The sequence below is a fragment of the Hesperophylax consimilis genome, chromosome 21, assembly GCF_061612785.1.
Source record: "Hesperophylax consimilis isolate HC1 chromosome 21, BYU_Hcon_1.0, whole genome shotgun sequence".
In the NCBI taxonomy this organism is placed as follows: Eukaryota; Metazoa; Arthropoda; class Insecta; order Trichoptera; family Limnephilidae; genus Hesperophylax; species Hesperophylax consimilis.
Genome location: NC_142856.1, coordinates 15,453,645 through 15,472,438, shown reverse-complemented (window position 1 = coordinate 15,472,438; position 18,794 = coordinate 15,453,645). Strand labels below are relative to the sequence as shown.

General features: G+C 36.7%; 4 protein-coding genes across 4 annotated transcripts in view; 1 reads left to right on the top strand and 3 right to left on the bottom strand.

The window, feature by feature from the left end:
* The window catches only part of kek5 (leucine-rich repeat, immunoglobulin-like domain-containing kekkon 5 protein), a 99,747-nt gene that overhangs the window by 62,094 nt on the left and 18,859 nt on the right, over positions 1–18,794 (top strand). The gene's annotated exons all lie outside the window — the stretch shown is intronic.
* Positions 7,182–10,015, bottom strand: LOC149413663 (carboxypeptidase B-like). Its single transcript, XM_089644545.1, has 5 exons — positions 9,939–10,015; positions 9,147–9,362; positions 8,650–8,746; positions 8,171–8,485; positions 7,182–7,892 (listed from the first exon to the last, which is right to left on the bottom strand). Exons 1-5 carry the CDS (start codon positions 10,010–10,012, stop codon positions 7,317–7,319), a joined length of 1,278 nt encoding a protein of 425 aa, XP_089500671.1. The 5' UTR covers positions 10,013–10,015; the 3' UTR covers positions 7,182–7,316.
* On the bottom strand, positions 11,122–13,993 carry LOC149413662 (carboxypeptidase B-like). Its single transcript, XM_089644578.1, has 5 exons — positions 13,917–13,993; positions 12,944–13,159; positions 12,562–12,658; positions 12,089–12,403; positions 11,122–11,819 (listed from the first exon to the last, which is right to left on the bottom strand). Exons 1-5 carry the CDS (start codon positions 13,988–13,990, stop codon positions 11,244–11,246), a joined length of 1,278 nt encoding a protein of 425 aa, XP_089500704.1. The 5' UTR covers positions 13,991–13,993; the 3' UTR covers positions 11,122–11,243.
* On the bottom strand, positions 16,096–18,697 carry LOC149413661 (carboxypeptidase B-like). The gene is made up of 5 exons (XM_089644440.1): positions 18,624–18,697; positions 17,954–18,169; positions 17,551–17,647; positions 17,058–17,372; positions 16,096–16,722 (listed from the first exon to the last, which is right to left on the bottom strand). Exons 1-5 carry the CDS (start codon positions 18,695–18,697, stop codon positions 16,147–16,149), a joined length of 1,278 nt encoding a protein of 425 aa, XP_089500566.1. The 3' UTR covers positions 16,096–16,146.

Sequence of the window (18,794 nt, the reverse complement as noted above, 5' to 3'; positions counted from 1 at the left end):
TTTCCTTTAAGTTGAGTTTCAGCTTGGCAGTTCGGCTCGCAAATGTATACGTTCCAGAACATCAGGATGAAGTATAAATTATTATTATAAATTATGTCTATCGTTTCCAATCGGTTTCCAAATTTAATTTTGTTAACAATACCGCTAATAATTATTTCGTTAACTTTCTAATTCAAAGGCCTCATACACTACGTGTCGTATGATATCATGTTACTGCTGCCACTACCTAGTATTTACATATAAACTTTACATTTCTTTTTAACTAATTTACGTTTGTATACCTTAGGAGTAGACATATTCTTATTTTTGTACAACAGATTTACACGTACAAATAATTATTGTATGCATTTACTAATTACTTGCTGTTATAATATGTCAAATGGATATGATTATGTGTATTGTTACTATTGTGAACTTACAATCTTCAGAATATTATTTTTTTATAAACTATGCATGTAAAAGCCCAATGGGCGTATAAATAAATAAATTAAAAAAGACATATTGTTTGTAGCGAATTATTAAGTGATGTTAATGTTTCACTGGTAGGAGTATAATGATAATGAATGGAAGATTCAATCAACGCTGCTATCTAGTCTGCTAATCTAGGGTGGGTTTTATATCATCATTCTTGTAGACGTCATACACTGAATAATTAGTTAAAATATGCTGACTTTCATTACGTTCGCAGTCCTTCCGATGATTTTTTTTCTATTTTTACATGATAGACAATAATAGTAGTATGGCCTTGAATAACATTGTCTGGTTATTATGTATTTAGGTTTTTTGAACGATCTACGTGCCCTTTTGTTCGTTCTGGGGATTGTTATGAAATACATAATTAAGATGCAATCACTTATCTACGTACTTATTACACGATCTTAAAAGCTTGAAAATCATTATCTTTTAGCATTCTGAAATAATATCTAGAACGATTATAGATACCTCACAATAGCCTAAATAATATTTTTCTCTTGTACGAATGTGTCGATTTTTATAACATACACTGTAGTCTGTAGTGGCAAGCCTAGAGCGATAGCCCTTAGAACGATACAAAATTTCTTATTATGACTTGACTTCAATTAAGGCGAAGCTTAAAGCCAAATGACTATTTTGATTAATCTTTATAACAAATTGGTGTACATTATGAACACCAAAAATATGCTTTGGATAAATTAAAGGTTTTTCTATCGTTTCGCTTAAGTAGAATACAAATAAAAAAATAAATTACTCAATCAAAAAAATAAATATAAACTACTAAAACAATTTTTGAAGTGAAACTTCTTTACGCGCGTCATGCAATTTCGAGGACCGGAGTAAAACCGACTCATGACCGAAACGAAAATGCGGGTACCCCCACCACCGATTAAAGTTCATTTGATCTAGTCAAAGTTTTGAAGTAACATATAAATGCTTCTTAGCTCATCCCGACAACTGGCGTTGGTGGTGTAATGGTCAGCATAGTTGCCTTCCAAGCAGTTGATCCGAGTTCGATTCTCGGCCATCGCACATTATTTTTTTGTTTTTAACGCCTTTTTCATTCAATATCTTATTTTTTAGTAGGTCAGAACATTTTTTAAAAGAAAATAATATTGCAAAATAATAAAAACACTTATCTCACTGTGATAAAACATTACTCCGCTAGAGCGCGCTTTGCGTTATTGTGTTGGATTAAAATTATTATCTAATCCGTATATTATGATAATTGTATTACATTTATTTAATTAATTTATTTATTTTGATAATATGTAATAATTTACAGAAAAAAAAATTAAAACTATCTCCCTCTGATAAAATATCCGTTCGCTAGAGCGCACTACGCGATCTTGTGTGGGATTCTATTTCTGTACATTGTACATTATTTTTAAAAATATATTATATTTTGGGTGTGATGTAGGTAACATTATAAAACATAACAAGCTCTCATATTTTCAGAACCTACATAATATAATCAATTTATGCGGCTTTGCTTACAGTTGGTGCTCAGCGTGGTTGGCTTTCAATCAGTTAAGCGAGGTTCGATTCTCGGCTGTGGCATTTTTGAAGTGAAACCTTGTTGAGGTGGGGGAGCCGCTCACGAACGTTCTCTCTCTTCTCTTCTTTCCTCTCTCTCAGACACCAGCGAACTGCGCCACGCCAAGCATCAGCTGAAACTAGAAGTTTCACTTCTGTCTTGCGTAGGCTTGACACACCCACTTTTTTTTTTATTAGATATGTATGAAAGCATAAAGGAAAACACTTTTTAAAAAAATACAGTATTATAGCTAAGATTATCTGTGACAGTTTGATTTGATTAACTTTTTTGCTTTCTTATAAAATTATTTACAAAATAAATAAAAAACAGTTTTTTTGCTAGAAATCAAACGTTTCTAGACTCCTTTTGTCATGCAATTTTAACGCCTATTACCAACGATATAAGGTATACCAAGAATATACACATTTTTGGCTTGTAGCTTCCTCTCAACTCAAACTTGTCTTTTTCATACCTACTTGTTATTTTTTGTTTACATATTGCACGGAGAAAACTAAGCCATATAAAATATTGCTAATTTATTAAAAATCTCTTCAAATTGTTGTATTCCTGTTGAAAACGGGACTGCAGGTCTTTAACGAATTAATTGACAGATTTCTTAGTAAACTATCAGTAAAACACGAATGTATTATGGCGATGTTGGAACCCGTGTAATAACAGCATAAACGCAGCTGCATGAACATGTGTTCTGATATATAATGAAATGAATAATACTTTATTAGATAATGGTATGGTATCAGGTTTTTTAAATAATAATTTTGAAGAAGATTATAATAAAATAAAATAAAGTTTTTTATTCCAGATAAAAGAAAATTACATATTCACTGATGTTACTAGAAATAACTAAACTAAATATTTTTTTAACTACATTACACATAAATACATTACATAACAATATTATTCACATGTTTGTTGTTTTGCTGGTTGAGCATAAAAGTTTATTTAATTTTTAATTTTGTCTGGAAGGCAATTATATTATATTGCCCCCCTTCTAACCAATGGATTGCTTGCCATAGTGTGTATGTACGGTGTTCAAATGTATGTTATCGTGTTGCGGTGTAAAGTGTGTGTGTACTTGGGACGTTTTAATGAATTCTGTATTTGTATGTAGGTATGGGTTTATTATTTATTTTGTAAATAACGAAACATGTATTATATTCATATAGTTTTCTTAGTATTAACAGTTTTGTGTCCATATACCATTTTTTTGGATGTTCTAGGTTTGAAGTGAAATAGCTTTTTGATTACTTTGTTTTGTGTTACCTGTAATTCATTTATATAGGTTTCATATGCGTTTCCCCAGATTTCAATCAAGTAGTTTAAATGTGAATGTAAGAGGTTATATAATAGATCTTTTTTAATTTTATTTGGTAAATCATCGCTAATATTCATTTTTCTTCGTGCGTTCTACACCGGCATTGGATTTATTATTTGTAATTTTTTTATATTAACATCGAGTCATTTTGTATAATCTTTTCCCTTCATTTTACGAACAGTTGTAATGTATGGTCTGACAAATTTTATTTGATGAAGTTCTGATTGGAAAACATTTTTGAATTTGGGCCTAAAAGTGCATAAAATAAAATAATTCAGTTTTTTGTTAACATTTTTTTGCGTATCTCCAGACAGGCGTGACTCGGCAGTTTCAATACACTCGCCGCCAGCCATTGGTCGATGCTGCCAGTACAAGGAGTGCGTGATAATTTCAAGGGCCATCGCATTATGCGATCACTATGAGATTGTCTACCTTTTGACGCGCATTGTCGTGACCGTTAACCGCATATTCACCATGTATGAAAGCATAAAGTATCAGGTTTAGTACTAAGGGTACGTCTAATAAAAGATTGGAGAGTCATCGTAGGCCCTAATTCTAAGTTGTTCAACGCGCGTTTTCGTGACAATTAACCTAGAATTTTGACACTGACCCTTTGAACGCCCGAATCAACCGATGGCGCAAGTGAGTTGGTGGTCATACTGACCGTCAATTTTTGTTTATTCTTATGCAGCGACGAAAGTTTTTTATAAAAGTTTATTACTAATTGCAATTGAAATGCCTCAATATTGTATTGTGCCTTTTTCCTCCTCGATAACGTCTAGACATGTTGTATTGTACCTTCGTGCTCCTCGATAACGTCTAGACATGTTGTATTGTACCTTCGTGCTCCTCGATAACGTCTAGATATTTTGTATTGTACCTTCGTTCTCCTCGATAACGTCTAGACATTTTGTATTGTACCTTCGTGCTCCTCGATAACGTCTAGACATTTTGTATTGTACCTTCGTGCTCCTCGATAACGTCTAGACATTTTGTATTTTACCTTCGTGTTCCTCGATAACGCCTAGACATGTTGCATTGTGCCTTTGTGCTCCTCGATAACGTCTAGACATTTTCTTTCTAAGTAATGAATAGAACAAAAAAGTTGATCGTGCCTCAAAATAGATAAACGGTTCCATGATAAATCAACACATCGACAATTCAACACACCTTTAACTAACAGTTACTTATAAGGGTAGCATAATAATTAAATATAAAATATGAACAACTATTCTAAATCTATTTGTATGTCCCACTACAACTCGGTGAGCTCTGGCGTCATGTAATTTGCACAGCTAATTGTGAAAATATATGAGTTTTTTTTTAATCGTGCGAAGAAATCTTGAGTAACTGATTTAATGAACACCGGTGTATAATACGGTTCCATAATAACTCAACACGGTGACAATTCAACACACTTTTAAAAATTAATATAAAGTCATTAGAAACGATGAAAAAAAAATTTTTAACCCAACCTAACCTAACCTAACCTACTTAACCCAGTTAAAAAAGTTTTTGGTTCATCACTTTTCATGACTTTATATAACTTTTTAAAGATGTGATGAATTATCATTTTGATGATTTATCCGGTCACCCTATGGCAGATATGATGATACATTGAATGGTTCCCTGGACTACGATGGCTGGAGACAGGACGATTGATAGTATTTTGTTTTTACAATAACTTCACACAGGTGGTCCTGAAGACAATATTTATCCCATATTTGGGGATGCTGTGTAGAGAGTCTTTTTGAGGAAAAGTAGAACATGAGTCTTGAACAGACCTGTTTTGTAGGAGGGAGAAAACACAGAGGACAGAAAATCGTTCCACAGCCAAGCTGTTGAACTCAAAAACGAGTCAACCGTAAACATATGTTGACTATGCGTCTTTCCTGATCAAGTGAATCTCCAATTAGCAGAAGAAGTTGTTTGAATAATATGGATAAACAAAAGTATGTGCCCTGACAATGGACGAAGTTTCAATCGTGATACCAGAGATTTCAAGTTTCATTTCAGAGATTACTGGCCTAGTTTGGTCAAGAACTCACTGATAAAATCAATTATTATTACACGAAACGAATAGTAATTATTATTAATGTGTTTCGCGTTAAACCTTTTTCATTAAGATATTATTTTAGAAGTGCCACCTGGATTATAAATATGTAGGTGTGAAGTGTTTAGATAACCATTTGTTATCTATCTTCATTGCACAAAACTGCTAGGTATAAGAATATACTTTAAATATTTATAATATTACTAAAATTATTTGGAATTAGATCGTACAATGTACATGTTTATATGTTTATAAAACTATTAGCACACACGAAGATGTGAGCTAACTTAAGATTAATAAATAAATAAATAAATAAATAAGTACACTCAGAAAATATAAAATGAATACAAGCTCTTGAAGTAGACTTAGGTTAAAATATATTGATTGAAACGATATGATAGTATTTATAGCCTTTTTGTTACTACCGTTTGTGCAGTCAATTAGATCTGCCACATCTGCGTATGTATTACTAACTTCATATAATTTAGGTGCAAGCAAATGTTTGAAGTCCCTATATTGTTGCATTTATACAGGATTTCTGAACGAGTAGCTTTCTTATATATGTGAAATTGAATGAGGTAAATCAGGGCAATATATACTACCATTTACTACAAACTTTTTCAAAGGTCTTAATAAAGTCCGTATATATGGAATCGACTTAACTTTGGTTAGTTAATGCAGTTAATATATCGTTTTCATATGATTTGTGGAAGTTCACCTGCCCGGCAAATGCATGTTGATTCCAAACAATGGGATGATTAATATATTACGGAGAAATTTTATCTAGTAATAGTTTTTAAAAAAGGTTTTTGTATTATAGATAACTTGCATATTGGCCTATGTGTCGATATCGGAAAAGATTTGGTTCGGCAACATTATAATACTTCTCCCCACTGGGAGAACCATTGCTAGCTTAGTCCTACATGCAGGAAGATAGAAAAATCTATGATGACGCAGTTTGAGATCATCATCAGGAACATACAGCGCTTCTGCTTTATTTTGTTTTTATTTTTACATTATTAATTCTTAAACTTTATTATATGCAAACCGCACAAGAACTACTAACTGCTCCAAACCATATGATGCCAGTGAGATTATGGAATCCCCGATTGGGGTATGTTGTTTGGCTGAATGTAGCGGGGAGGGGATCTAATCTGGTCACCAACCACGGCCAAAGCCATTTCAGGCAACGTTTCAATTCAGAATGGTGGTCTGACACCAGGGCAATACTAAGAACTCACTCTGGCCACTCTGGAACGTGCCGCAAATATACTTACTTTTTGCTTCATACTTCACTAATCGCAAACAATACGTTTTTTATAAAGGTTCTCGCTCTGCTGAATTCCTGGATTTTTCTGGAGTCCCGCAAGGATCAATTCTTGGACCGCTATTATTTTTGTTGTTCATCAACGATATTGAGTTATAAGTTATAGTATTGACGAGTTTGTAAGGTTTTTGGCGCTACATTCTTACTGTGAAAATGGTACTTTTACAATTAATTAGATAAAATATCTGTAATGTTGTAAAATTTTTTGTACACAAATAAAATAAAATAAAATAAGTAAAATAAAATATATTATATATTATTTTAAATGTGTAATTTGTGAAATTACACAAATTAATCAAATAATATTTATTTACGCATGCCGGAATTGGTACCTGCTAGTCGAAAGCCTTACCCCTCGGCCGCGCAGGCCGTTTATTGGAAATTATGTTAAGTTTTTTTCGTTTAAAACCTGTGAACGGCGTTAATTCATAAATATATTGTGAAAAAAACAAATATGTTTAGTGTGGTGGAAAAATCGGTTTTATTAATTACAATGTGTGTTAAATCTTAATGGTTGCATTACAAGTGCACTAAATTATTTATGAATTTTGCGAATTTCCCGGTGGTTGGTTTAAATACATTTAAGACGTATTTAGTTGGCAATGACGTAACGAGCCAATACGACGATTCCCTGCCAGCTCTCCTTGACGACCTGGGCGATCCTCGAAGGAGGCAGATCGAATCCGGCGCTACCTCCTCCGGGCAGTTCCAGGGTGTAGGACAGCTTAACACCGCCAACTCCATACGCATAGTCATCACTGGCTCCAGCAGCCAAGTAGTTCAAAGCAGCGCCAGAGTTTCCTACCAAGTACTTAGTGGATCCAGCCAGAGAGGCAGCGTCGATGGCGGCTCCAACCCTAACTCCCAGAGCGTTGATCTCTGTGTTGTCGGGCGTGGGTCTGCCGTTGTAGCCATAGGGATACAGGAAGTAGCTTCCGTAGCTGTGGATGGCCAAGTAAGCCTTCGCCCTCGCCTTGTATTCAACCAACAGATCTCGGAGGTACTGGGTCTCGGGCTCAGAGAAAGCCCTGGGTCCAGCGAAGATGTCGGAGCAAGGAGAAGAGCTGGATCCGGAGACCATCCACTGGAAGTCGAAGTTCCTGTTTCCGTCGACTCCGGGGCAGCTGGTGGATGAGACGGTGGAGCGTGTCTTCCTCCACAGGCGGTTCTAAACATTACGAAGCATACAGTTAGATTGCTGCATATATTCTTCTCTTTTGGATATTAATGTCAAGTTACATAAAGATTGCACATCATTTGTTGGCAGATATTATCTCTGATGATTTAAAAAAAATTAAATTGTTCGTCACTAATAATAATCCATTAATGAAGAACGGCTTTGAAGAACCAGGGAAATCCCGAATTAATTTTAAGACCCATTATTTTTTCACGCAATCCGTGGAAGAAGCTGCAAAATATAGTAATTAAATAGTTCTTTATACTTACGGCAGTAGAGCTCTGGCTGTATTCATAACCATCGGGGTTGATCAAAGGAACAATAACCCAGTCAATGTTGTTAACGATATCGCTCTCGGTGATCTCTTCAACCAGCTTGGTGATCATGTACAGAGCCAATGCGGGGGCGGCCCATTCCCTGGCGTGGATTCCGGCATCGACGACGATAACGGGTTTGGTGCCGGTTCCTCCAGTGGTGGAGATGATGATGGCCTTCAGGTCGCGACCTTCGCCGGACTTACCGAGGGTCCTGACTTTCACTTTAGTGGGGTACTGGGTAGCGAGGCCATCCAAGTAAGTGTTGATCTAGAAAAAACAATTAGCATATAGTACTCCAAACATCATTAGAATCTATGGAATTGTGTCTTTTGGAACTAATTGAGAAAAAAATACGATTAAAGATGGGATATTCAGTTGAAATTCAGGCAGAATGAAATAATAGGTAGTCTAAAATGTTTAATAGTTCTTACAGCAGCATGACGGTGGTAAGCGGTGAAGCTGATCTTAGAGTCCTTGGGGGCGGTCAGCCTTGCGATTTCGTTGACGTGACGTTCGTTTTCCAGGGTGCTGTAATTCAATAATGTATTTATATTGAAGGTTTGGAAAGGGGAAATGGTGAGAATATATTAAATTACACTAAAAGAAGATAAACCGAGTAGTTGGAGTCGTCCCAATAAAACATGTATAGATGAGTAAGAAGTGGTGTATGCTAGTATGGACACATTCCTTTCCGTTGTGACGAGAACAGTAAATTAATCAAATAAAAATTATTGATTTTCATAAAGATTTTTGTGAATTATTTTCATTTCATAGCTTATCAGAACGTTATGATTGATTCCACATTTAAAAACAAAAGTGAACCATCGTGCTGGTGACTTTGCCGCGTCGGATAATTTAATGCTTGTTTGTGTTATTCTCCTCCTTTTTATTTGTTGTTATTTTTTCTGTCGTTATTAACATTACTCACATCTCGAGATCGTTGATTAAAATGGTCCATGAGATGCCGGCGTTCTCGAGCAGGGACTCGAATACAGCCTGGGACGCCTGGGGAACCAGAATCCTTGCCTCGCGGCCCAGGACATGGGCGCGCTGCCAGAAATCGACTCCATCGACAATCTGCTCAAGGGTGCTCAACAGGGCGAAGTGGGGGTCGCTCTCCGGGAACACATTGTAGACTTTGCTTCTGCAATTGAAAATAATACATAATAATTAGTTTTAACTCCTATTATTCTTTATTCTGAAGATTCTAACAGTGTTTAGGAACTCAAATAAGCTAGCATAATATATTTTCGTAGTTAGTTTCCAGAAAGAAGCTATTTTTGTATTCCAATACCTCTATACGAACATTTCGCCGTGGTAAAATTGTCACTCTGAACGTATTAAAGAAATCATAGACAGTGAACTATGTTTGGAAGTCATTCCTGAAAAGTATTCGTAACCATCTGATGAGAACATGGCATTGAATATAAAAGTGTAAAATAATGTTTTAAATTATGCTACGCAGTGATGTAGTTTTGAAAGTGCGAAAACAATTTGATCTCTATACGTTTAGTACTCATAAAAGATAAAGTAGAAAAAAAAATCTAATGGTCAAAAAGCAAATTACTCCACTAACAAATACAAGTGTCTACTGTCCCGTCAAGACCCAGTTTTACTCCTTTTTTTTCATTTAAAAATCCTTCACGCATGCCCTGACATAACCCCCCAGCCTCCTATGTGGAGTTTAAAGAAGTAAAAGAAAAGGTGGATTTAATCTTACCCTTCCAGACTCCTCTGGAACTCGGCAGAAGCCAGGGCCAAAGCCACTAAAAACACGCTCACTACCAACTTCATCTTCGCAATTGACTACTGACTTGCAAACGTCGAACCCCTCTTTTATAGTGTTCTCATTAAATCCTCCTTAATCTTATCTCGAATTGTAGAGGATTTATTTCTCCGTCTGATTTATCACTACCTGTAACAGATAACGATAAATCAACTATTGTATTCTTCAACATCTCTAGAATTTATAATCAGTCATTACATACCACTGCACCGGAGCGATTTTTGGCATATTATGCCAAGTTTGCAAAAACGTTTTGAACGATCGCTTGTCATAATGTGTCATATTTATGAAACCTAAAAATATTGGATAGAAGGAGAAATATAGTTGGATTTATTGTTTTTGAACCGAAGCAAGCAGTTCATATGTTTCCATATTAATATTTTGAGGAACTATATTATTTATGTAATATGGTAAACGTATATATACAAACAATTGCTCGAATTGATTTTTTTTCTTATATAAGTCGTATATTATATCTATGTAAGTAAGTCCTTTTTTGTAAATTATTTTGTTGATATCATTCTCGGACATTGTGTTCATGGCTTTACGGGTGTGGTTTTGAAATCTCATGGTGTTAAACCTCTCCAATTTCTCTTCTTTAATGCACACGTCCCATGCTAACAATTAGTTTACAGGTTATCAACCAAATAAATCACCAGCCTTGACTCAAATGTTACTTGATTAAGAATTTTTATGGTTTTCATTATATTTGATAAATGTTGGCGTTGAAGACAAAAAGATAAATATTTTTTTCGCAATTTAAACGTTTTAAGGTAGTTTTTCAGGTAAAACAATTATATTGTTTGTGTGGGAAAAATAATATTCTTCTATGGAAAAATTTTTCTGTATGGGAAAAAAACAATAGAATTTTAAAAATCGGAATCACCTACAGAAGTTTGTACTCTTTATCCCCGGATATCCTATATATGTGTCGGAAGAGATTTCGTTCAGGAGCAGTATACTCCTCCCCACTGGTAGAACCATTGGCATGTTCATCATACATACAGGAAGATAGAATAATCTTTTTTCAGTTAAAACCGGTAAATAGCGTTAATTCATAAATAAATGATGAAACGAATAAATAGGTTTTATTTATGTCGTAGGTTTTGATAAAAAATTTGTGCTGGAAAAATCGTTTATTTTAATAATTAAAATGTTTGTTAAATCACAGTGGTTGCATTACAGGTGCAATAAATGATTTATAAACTTGGTTGGTTGGTTTAAATACATTAAATGCATTCAGTTGGCTAGGACATAACGAGCCAATACAACAATTCCCTCCCAGCTCTCCTTGACGACTTGGGCGATCCTTGAAGGAGGCAGATCGAATCCGGCGCTACCTCCTCCGGGCAGTTCCAGGGTGTAGGACAGCTTAACACCGCCAACTCCATAAGCGTAGTCATCACTGGCTCCAGACGCCAAGTAGTTCAAAGCAGCTCCAGAGTTTCCTACCAAGTACTTAGTGGATCCAGCCAGAGAGGCAGCGTCGATGGCGGCTCCAACCCTAACTCCCAGAGCGTTGATCTCTGTGTTGTCGGGCGTGGGTCTGCCGTTGTAGCCATAGGGATACAGGAAGTAGCTTCCGTAGCTGTGGATGGCCAAGTAAGCCTTCGCCCTCGCCTTGTATTCAACCAACAGATCTCGGAGGTACTGGGTCTCGGGCTCAGAGAAAGCCCTGGGTCCAGCGAAGATGTCGGAGCAAGGAGAAGAGCTGGATCCGGAGACCATCCACTGGAAGTCGAAGTTCCTGTTTCCGTCGACTCCGGGGCAGCTGGTGGATGAGACGGTGGAGCGTGTCTTCCTCCACAGGCGGTTCTAAATATTACGAAGCATATAGTTAGATTGCTGTATAGATTCTTCTCATTTGGATGTTGATGTCAAGTTGTATAAAGATTGCTCATCATTTGTCGACAAATATTATTTGTGATGATTATTATAAAATTAAATCGTTCATCACTAATACTAATCCATTCGTTTTTGAAGAACCAGGGAAATCACAAATTCATTTTAAGACCCATTATTTTTTCACGCAATCCGTGGAAGAAGCTGCAAAATATAGTAACTAAACAGTTATTTATACTTACGGCAGTAGAGCTCTGGCTGTATTCATAACCATCGGGGTTAATCAGAGGAACAATAACCCAGTCAATGTTGTTAACGATATCGCTCTCGGTGATCTCTTCAACCAGCTTGGTGATCATGTACAGAGCCACTGCGGGGGCGGCCCATTCCCTGGCGTGGATTCCGGCATCGACGACGATAACGGGTTTGGTGCCGGTTCCTCCAGTGGTGGAGATGATGATGGCCTTCAGGTCGCGACCTTCGCCGGACTTACCGAGGGTCCTGACTTTCACTTTAGTGGGGTACTGGGTAGCGAGGCCATCCAAGTAAGTGTTGATCTAGAAAAAACAATCAACTTATAGTTCTTCAAACATCGCTAGAATCTATGGAATTGTGGCATGGGAGACTATGTTTTGGATATACAGATGAAGTGCGGGAAGAATTAAAGAATAATAAATAGTTTTCTGGGGTAATAAAAATGTTTTATAGTTCTTACAGCAGCGTGACGATGGTAAGCAGTGAAGCTGATCTTAGAGTCCTTGGGGGCGGTCAGCCTTGCGATTTCGTTGACGTGACGTTCGTTTTCCAGGGTGCTGTAATTCAATAATTATTTATATTCAAATAAAGGAAAGGGGAATTCATGAAAATATAATAAATGACAATAAAATAAGATGAAAAGCCCATTTGGAGACGTCCCAGTAAAACATGTTAAGATGAGAGAATGAAGAAAATAGTAAATAAATCAAATAAGAATGCACTTTTTATTGAGTTCAATAAAGGATTTGGTTAATTAATTTTGTCTAATAGCTTTCTCAATATGCTTCAATTTTTTATTCCTTATTCGTTGTTATTTTTCTGTCGTTATTAACATTACTCACATCTCGAGATCGTTGATTAAAATAGTCCATGAGATGCCGGCGTTCTCGAGCAGGGACTCGAAGACAGCCTGGGACGCCTGGGGAACCAGAATCCTTGCCTCGCGGCCCAAGACATGGGCGCGCTGCCAGAAATCGACTCCATCGACCACCTGCTCAAGGGTGCTCAGCAGGGCGAAGTGGGGGTCGCTCTCCGGGAACACATTGTAGACTTTGCTTCTGCAATGGAAAAAATTATACATAATTATTAGTTTTAACTCCTATTATTCTGTATTCTGAAGATTCTAACAGTGTTGGAGAACTCAAATCTACTAGCAAAATGTATTTAATTCCTGTAAATAAGCTAATTTTATATCATTAATATGAACATTTCGCTGGGGGAAAATTTTCACTCTGGATATATCAATCACGGGAGAGTCAACTATGTGTTGATTTCACTCCTGGAGGGTATTCTTGAGGGGAACGGCTGCGCGGCCCTTTTCACACAAAACTGAAATGTGAATTTGAGGACAAAAAACTTGACCAAATTAAAAAAAAGTTTTAAACAAAAACTATAAAACATATCTAGTACGGACATGTGCTCCTTTATTTATTTATGTTTTGTTAAAAAAATTATCTACTTTGGTTACTTATTTTGGTCTTTAATCCAAATTTAAGTTTTGTATGAAAAAAGCCACGCAGCCGTTCCCCTCAAGCATCAGTTGAGATCTCATTCTACGAAGTGATCTTATTTTGAAAGCGTGAAAACAATTTTATCTGTAAACCATTGTAAGTCATAACAGGTAAAGGAGAAAAAACAAAAGTCGTAAGTGGTGGTCGAAAAACTAATAAGCCCTGGAACAAATTCACTGTCTACTGTCCCGTCAAGACCCGGATTGACTCCTTTCTCTAATTTTAAAACCCTTCACTCAGGACCTGACGGAAACCACAAAGCCTCCTATATAGAGTTTAAAAAGTAAAAGATGGATAATCTTACCCTTCCAGACTCCTCTGGAACTCGGCAGAAGCCAGGGCCAAAGCCACTAAAAACACGCTCACTATTAACTTCATCTTCGCTATTCACTATTTTGCAAACGTCGCACCCCGCTTTTATAGTGGTATCGTTAAACATAATCTAATCTCGGTGTTTCGCTGATTTATTTACCCGTCTGTTATCCCTGTTGTATTTTTAATAATCTCAAGAACTAGTAATCGGTCTTTACATATTTTTTCTTAGATTAGTCGTGTATTGTGTCTATGTAGGTTTTTCTCTATTATGTTATGATTATTTTATTGGCATCGTTATGATGATAACAATGCCAATAAAATATATAGACCTTTCTAAAGCCTTTGATACAATATCGCACGGTAAATTAACAAATAAACTTGAAAAAATCGGTATTGCGGACAACAAACTTAAATTCTTTAAAAGCTACCTTAATGGACGTAAGCAACAAGTTAAAATAAATATCATACTAAGCAACACCTGCTCAACTAATTATGGTATACCACAAGGAAGCATATTAGGACCGATTTTGTTCCTGGTGTATATTAACGACTTATGTAACATTAATATTCAGGGGAAAATTGTTAGTTTTTCCGATGACACTGTTCTTCTGTTTAAAACTGACACTTGGCCAGCTGTCTACAAAAAAGCTGAAACGTACATAAGCATTGTAAAAAAGTGGTTGGATTCAAATACGTTCACACTGAATGCCGAGAAAACCAAATAAATCACATCAAGCATTAATATAACAGGTCAACCTCATGACGATGCCTCTATTAGAATACACACATGTTTGAATTCTGAAGAATGTTGTCAGTGTCCCTACATTGAGCGCACTGCTCAGATAAAGTACCTCGGCCTCACCATTGATCCATACCTCAAATGGAATCTTCACTCTCAAATAATTGCAAACATGATAAGAAAAACCGTGCACTTCTTCAGAACAATACCAAACTTCCTCAACTCACAACACTTGAAAATGGTTTATTTTGCACTCTGTCAATCTATTATTGAGTATGGTATCATAGCGTGGGGAGGTGGAACTTCATCTGCACTAGACCCAATCATAAATGCACAGAAAACTTTTATAAAAATAATTCTTAGGCTTCCTCTAATTACTGACTCGAACTTAATCTTTAATATTATGAATGTGTTTGATGTTCGGCAGACATACGTAAAAACAATACTCACTCACCTATACACAAATATACATACATACTACGAAAAAAGATCTAATACTCGCTGTACTCGAAGCAATAACAAAGACTTACTTCAAATTCCTGTAACGCACACTACTTTTGGTCAACAAAACTTTAGATATCTTGCGACAAGACTTTACAACATTCTTCCTGATAAAATAAAAACATGTCATTCACAAAAAAAATTCAAGGATAGCGTAAAAATTTGGATCAAAAGTAATGATAGGGCCTTTACCGGTGCACTCATCCAAATTTGCAGTTATCGATGCAACCTAATTATTGTATGTATTTTCATATAATTGTAGGTACATTATTAGGACTATAGACGAACTTGGTAAACGATGTATTGATATTGATGCTACCTAACTATTGAGTGTTCGTATTTTTATATAATTGTAGGTACGTTATAGTACCTTAAATAAACTTGGTAGATAGCTGCCTCAACACAGGCTGGGCCTAGTGAGGCGGGCTATGATAAAACTTAACACATAACTACATTAACATTTCTATTATTTAAATTTATTTTACCTACTGTTTATATATTACTTTCCGTTGATAAAATTATATACTCATCTAATTTATAAACCAATGTACACAAAACAGTCTTTCATGTATTTCTATATTATAGTTTGAAAATTTGTCACAATAAAGATATTATATTATTATTATTATTATCAAAGGGATTGCCATTTCTTCTCACTGACGCAAAATATGTATAAACCGGAATAGATTTGGTTCGGGAGCAATATACTCCTCCCTATTGGCATGTTGGTCTTACATGCAGAATGATTGAATATTCTGTTTTTCTGTTAACATCGGTAAGCGGCGTAAATTCAAAAATAAATTGTGAACAAAACAACAAATAGGCTTATTGTATGTGGAAGGTTTTATGAAAACGGTCTTATGTTGGAAAATCGGTTTTATTGATAACAATGTTGTTAAATGATAGTGGTTAAATTACAAGTGCAATAAATTTTAGGACTTTTTGGGGGTTGGTTTGAATAGATTTACGATTTATTTATTTAGTTGGCAAGGACATAACGAGCCAATACGACGATTCCCTCCCAGCTCTCCTTGACCACCTGGGCGATCCTCGAAGGAGGCAGATCGAATCCGGCGCTTCCTCCTCCGGGTAGTTCCAGGGTGTAGGACAGCTTGACGCCGCTAACTCCGTACGCGTAGTCATCACTGGCTCCAGCAGCCAAGTAATTCAAAGCAGCTCCAGAGTTTCCTACCAAGTACTTAGTGGATCCAGCCAGAGAAGCGGCATCGATTGCAGCACCAACCCTAACTCCCAGAGCGTGGATCTCTGTATTGTCGGGCGTTGGTAGACCGTTGTAGCCATAGGGATACAGGAAGTAGCTTCCGTAGCTGTGGATGGCCAAGTAAGCCTTCGCCCTTGACTTGAATTCGACCAACAGGTCGCGGAGGTACTGGGTCTCGGGCTCAGAGAAAGCCCTGGGTCCAGCGAAAATGTCAGAGCAAGGGGAAGAGCTGGCTCCGGCAACCATCCATTGGAAGTCGAAGTTCCTGTTTCCATCGACTCCGGGGCAGCTGGTGGAGGAGGCGGTGGAGCGTGTTTTTCTCCACAGGCGGTTCTGTGCAGTAAAAAAGCATATAGTTAGATAATTGCTGACAGATTCTTTTCATTAGGTGTTTATATCGAGTGGTTTATAAATGGCTCATCATTTGTTAACAAATATAACTTTTGATTGTTTCTGTTTATTGGGTCGTCTTCGGACCGTCATACTCAATATTAACAACAACAAAAAAACCAAAATTCAATCTGTTCGGTTTCGAAGAACCAGAGAAATAACTTGTGCATTGTAACCCCAACTAAGGTGTTTTTATATTATCATTTTAAGACCCACTCTTTTTTCACGCAATCCACATAAGCTACAAAAACATAAACTAATCAGTTCACTGTACTTACGGCAGTAGAGCTCTGGCTGTATTCATAACCATCGGGGTTGATCAGAGGAACAATAACCCAGTCAATATTGTTAACGATATCGCTCTCGGTGATCTCTTCAACCAGCTTGGTGATCATGTACAGAGCCAATGCGGGGGCGGCCCATTCCCTGGCGTGGATTCCGGCATCGACGACGATAACGGGTTTGGTGCCGGTTCCTCCAGTGGTGGAGATGATGATGGCCTTCAGGTCGCGACCTTCGCCAGACTTGCCGAGGGTTCTGACAGTCACTTTGCTGGGGTACTGGGTTGCGAGGCCATCTAAGTAGGTGTTGATCTATAAAAAACAATCAACTTATAGTTCTTCAAACATCGATAGAATATTTGGAATTGAGACTTGTGAGACCAATTGAAAAAACAATGACGGTAAAAGTGTTGGATGTTTAGGGGAAATGCAGGTAGAATTAAATAATAATAGTTTTCTGTGGTACTCAAAAAAGTTTTATAGTTCTTACAGCAGCGTGACGGTGGTAAGCGGTGAAACTGATCTTAGAGTCCTTGGGGGCGGTCAGTCTTGCGATTTCATTAACGTGACGTTCGTTTTCCAGGGTGCTGTAATAAAAAAATATATATTTTCAAGTAAGGGATAGCAAAAATCATCCAAATATAATAAATGACATTTAGACGTCACAATAAAACGTCTACATACGGAGACTGACCAGAAAACAGAAAATAAGTCTATCAAAATAGCACTTTTTATGAATTTTGTTAATTTGTCTAACAAATTCACAAATTAACGAAATCAATAAAAAGTGCAATTTTAATAGATTTATTTTCTGTTTTCGGAGACTTTTACATTATGCTTCAATTTTGTATTCATTACTCGTTGTTGTTTTTTTGTCGTTAGACATTACTCACATCTCGAGATCGTTGATTAAAATAGTCCATGAGATACCGGCGTTCTCGAGCAGGGACTCGAAGACAGCCTGAGACGCCTGGGGAACCAGAATCCTTGCCTCGCGGCCCAGGACATGGGCGCGCTGCCAGAAATCGACTCCATCGACAATCTGCTCAAGGGTGCTCAACAGGGCGAAGTGGGGGTCGCTCTCTGGGAACACATTGTAGACTTTGCTTCTACAATGGAAAATAATACATAATTATTAGTTTTAACTCCTATTATCCTAGTATTCTGAAGATTCTAAAAGTGTTGAAGAACTCAAATAAGCTAGAATAATGTATTTAATTCCTGTAAATAAGCTAATTTTGTATCATTAATATTATCATTTCGCTATGGAAAAATTTTCAAAAATCACAGAGATTCAACTATGTTTTGTTTTCACTCCCGGTGGGTATTCTTAACCATCAGTTGAGATCTTATGCGATGAAGTGATCGTTAAAGGTAAAGGGAAAATTAAAATCTAGTGGTCCAAAAACCAATAACCTCTGGAACAAATTCATTTTCTACTGTCCCGTCAAGACCCGGATTGTCTCCTTCCTCTACTTTTAAAATCCCTTCACTCAGGCCCTGACGGAAGCCACAAAGCCTCATATGTAAAGTTTAAAAAAGGTAAAAGGTGGATAATCTTACCCTTCCAAACTCCTCTGGAACTCGGCAGAAGCCAAGGCCAAAGCCACTAAAAACACGCTCACTATCAACTTCATCTTCACAGTTCTGTTCTGACTTGCCAACGTTGCTTCCCGCTTTTATAGTGTTCTTATTAAATCCTCCTTATTGTTATCTTGGGTTTTCACGGGTTTT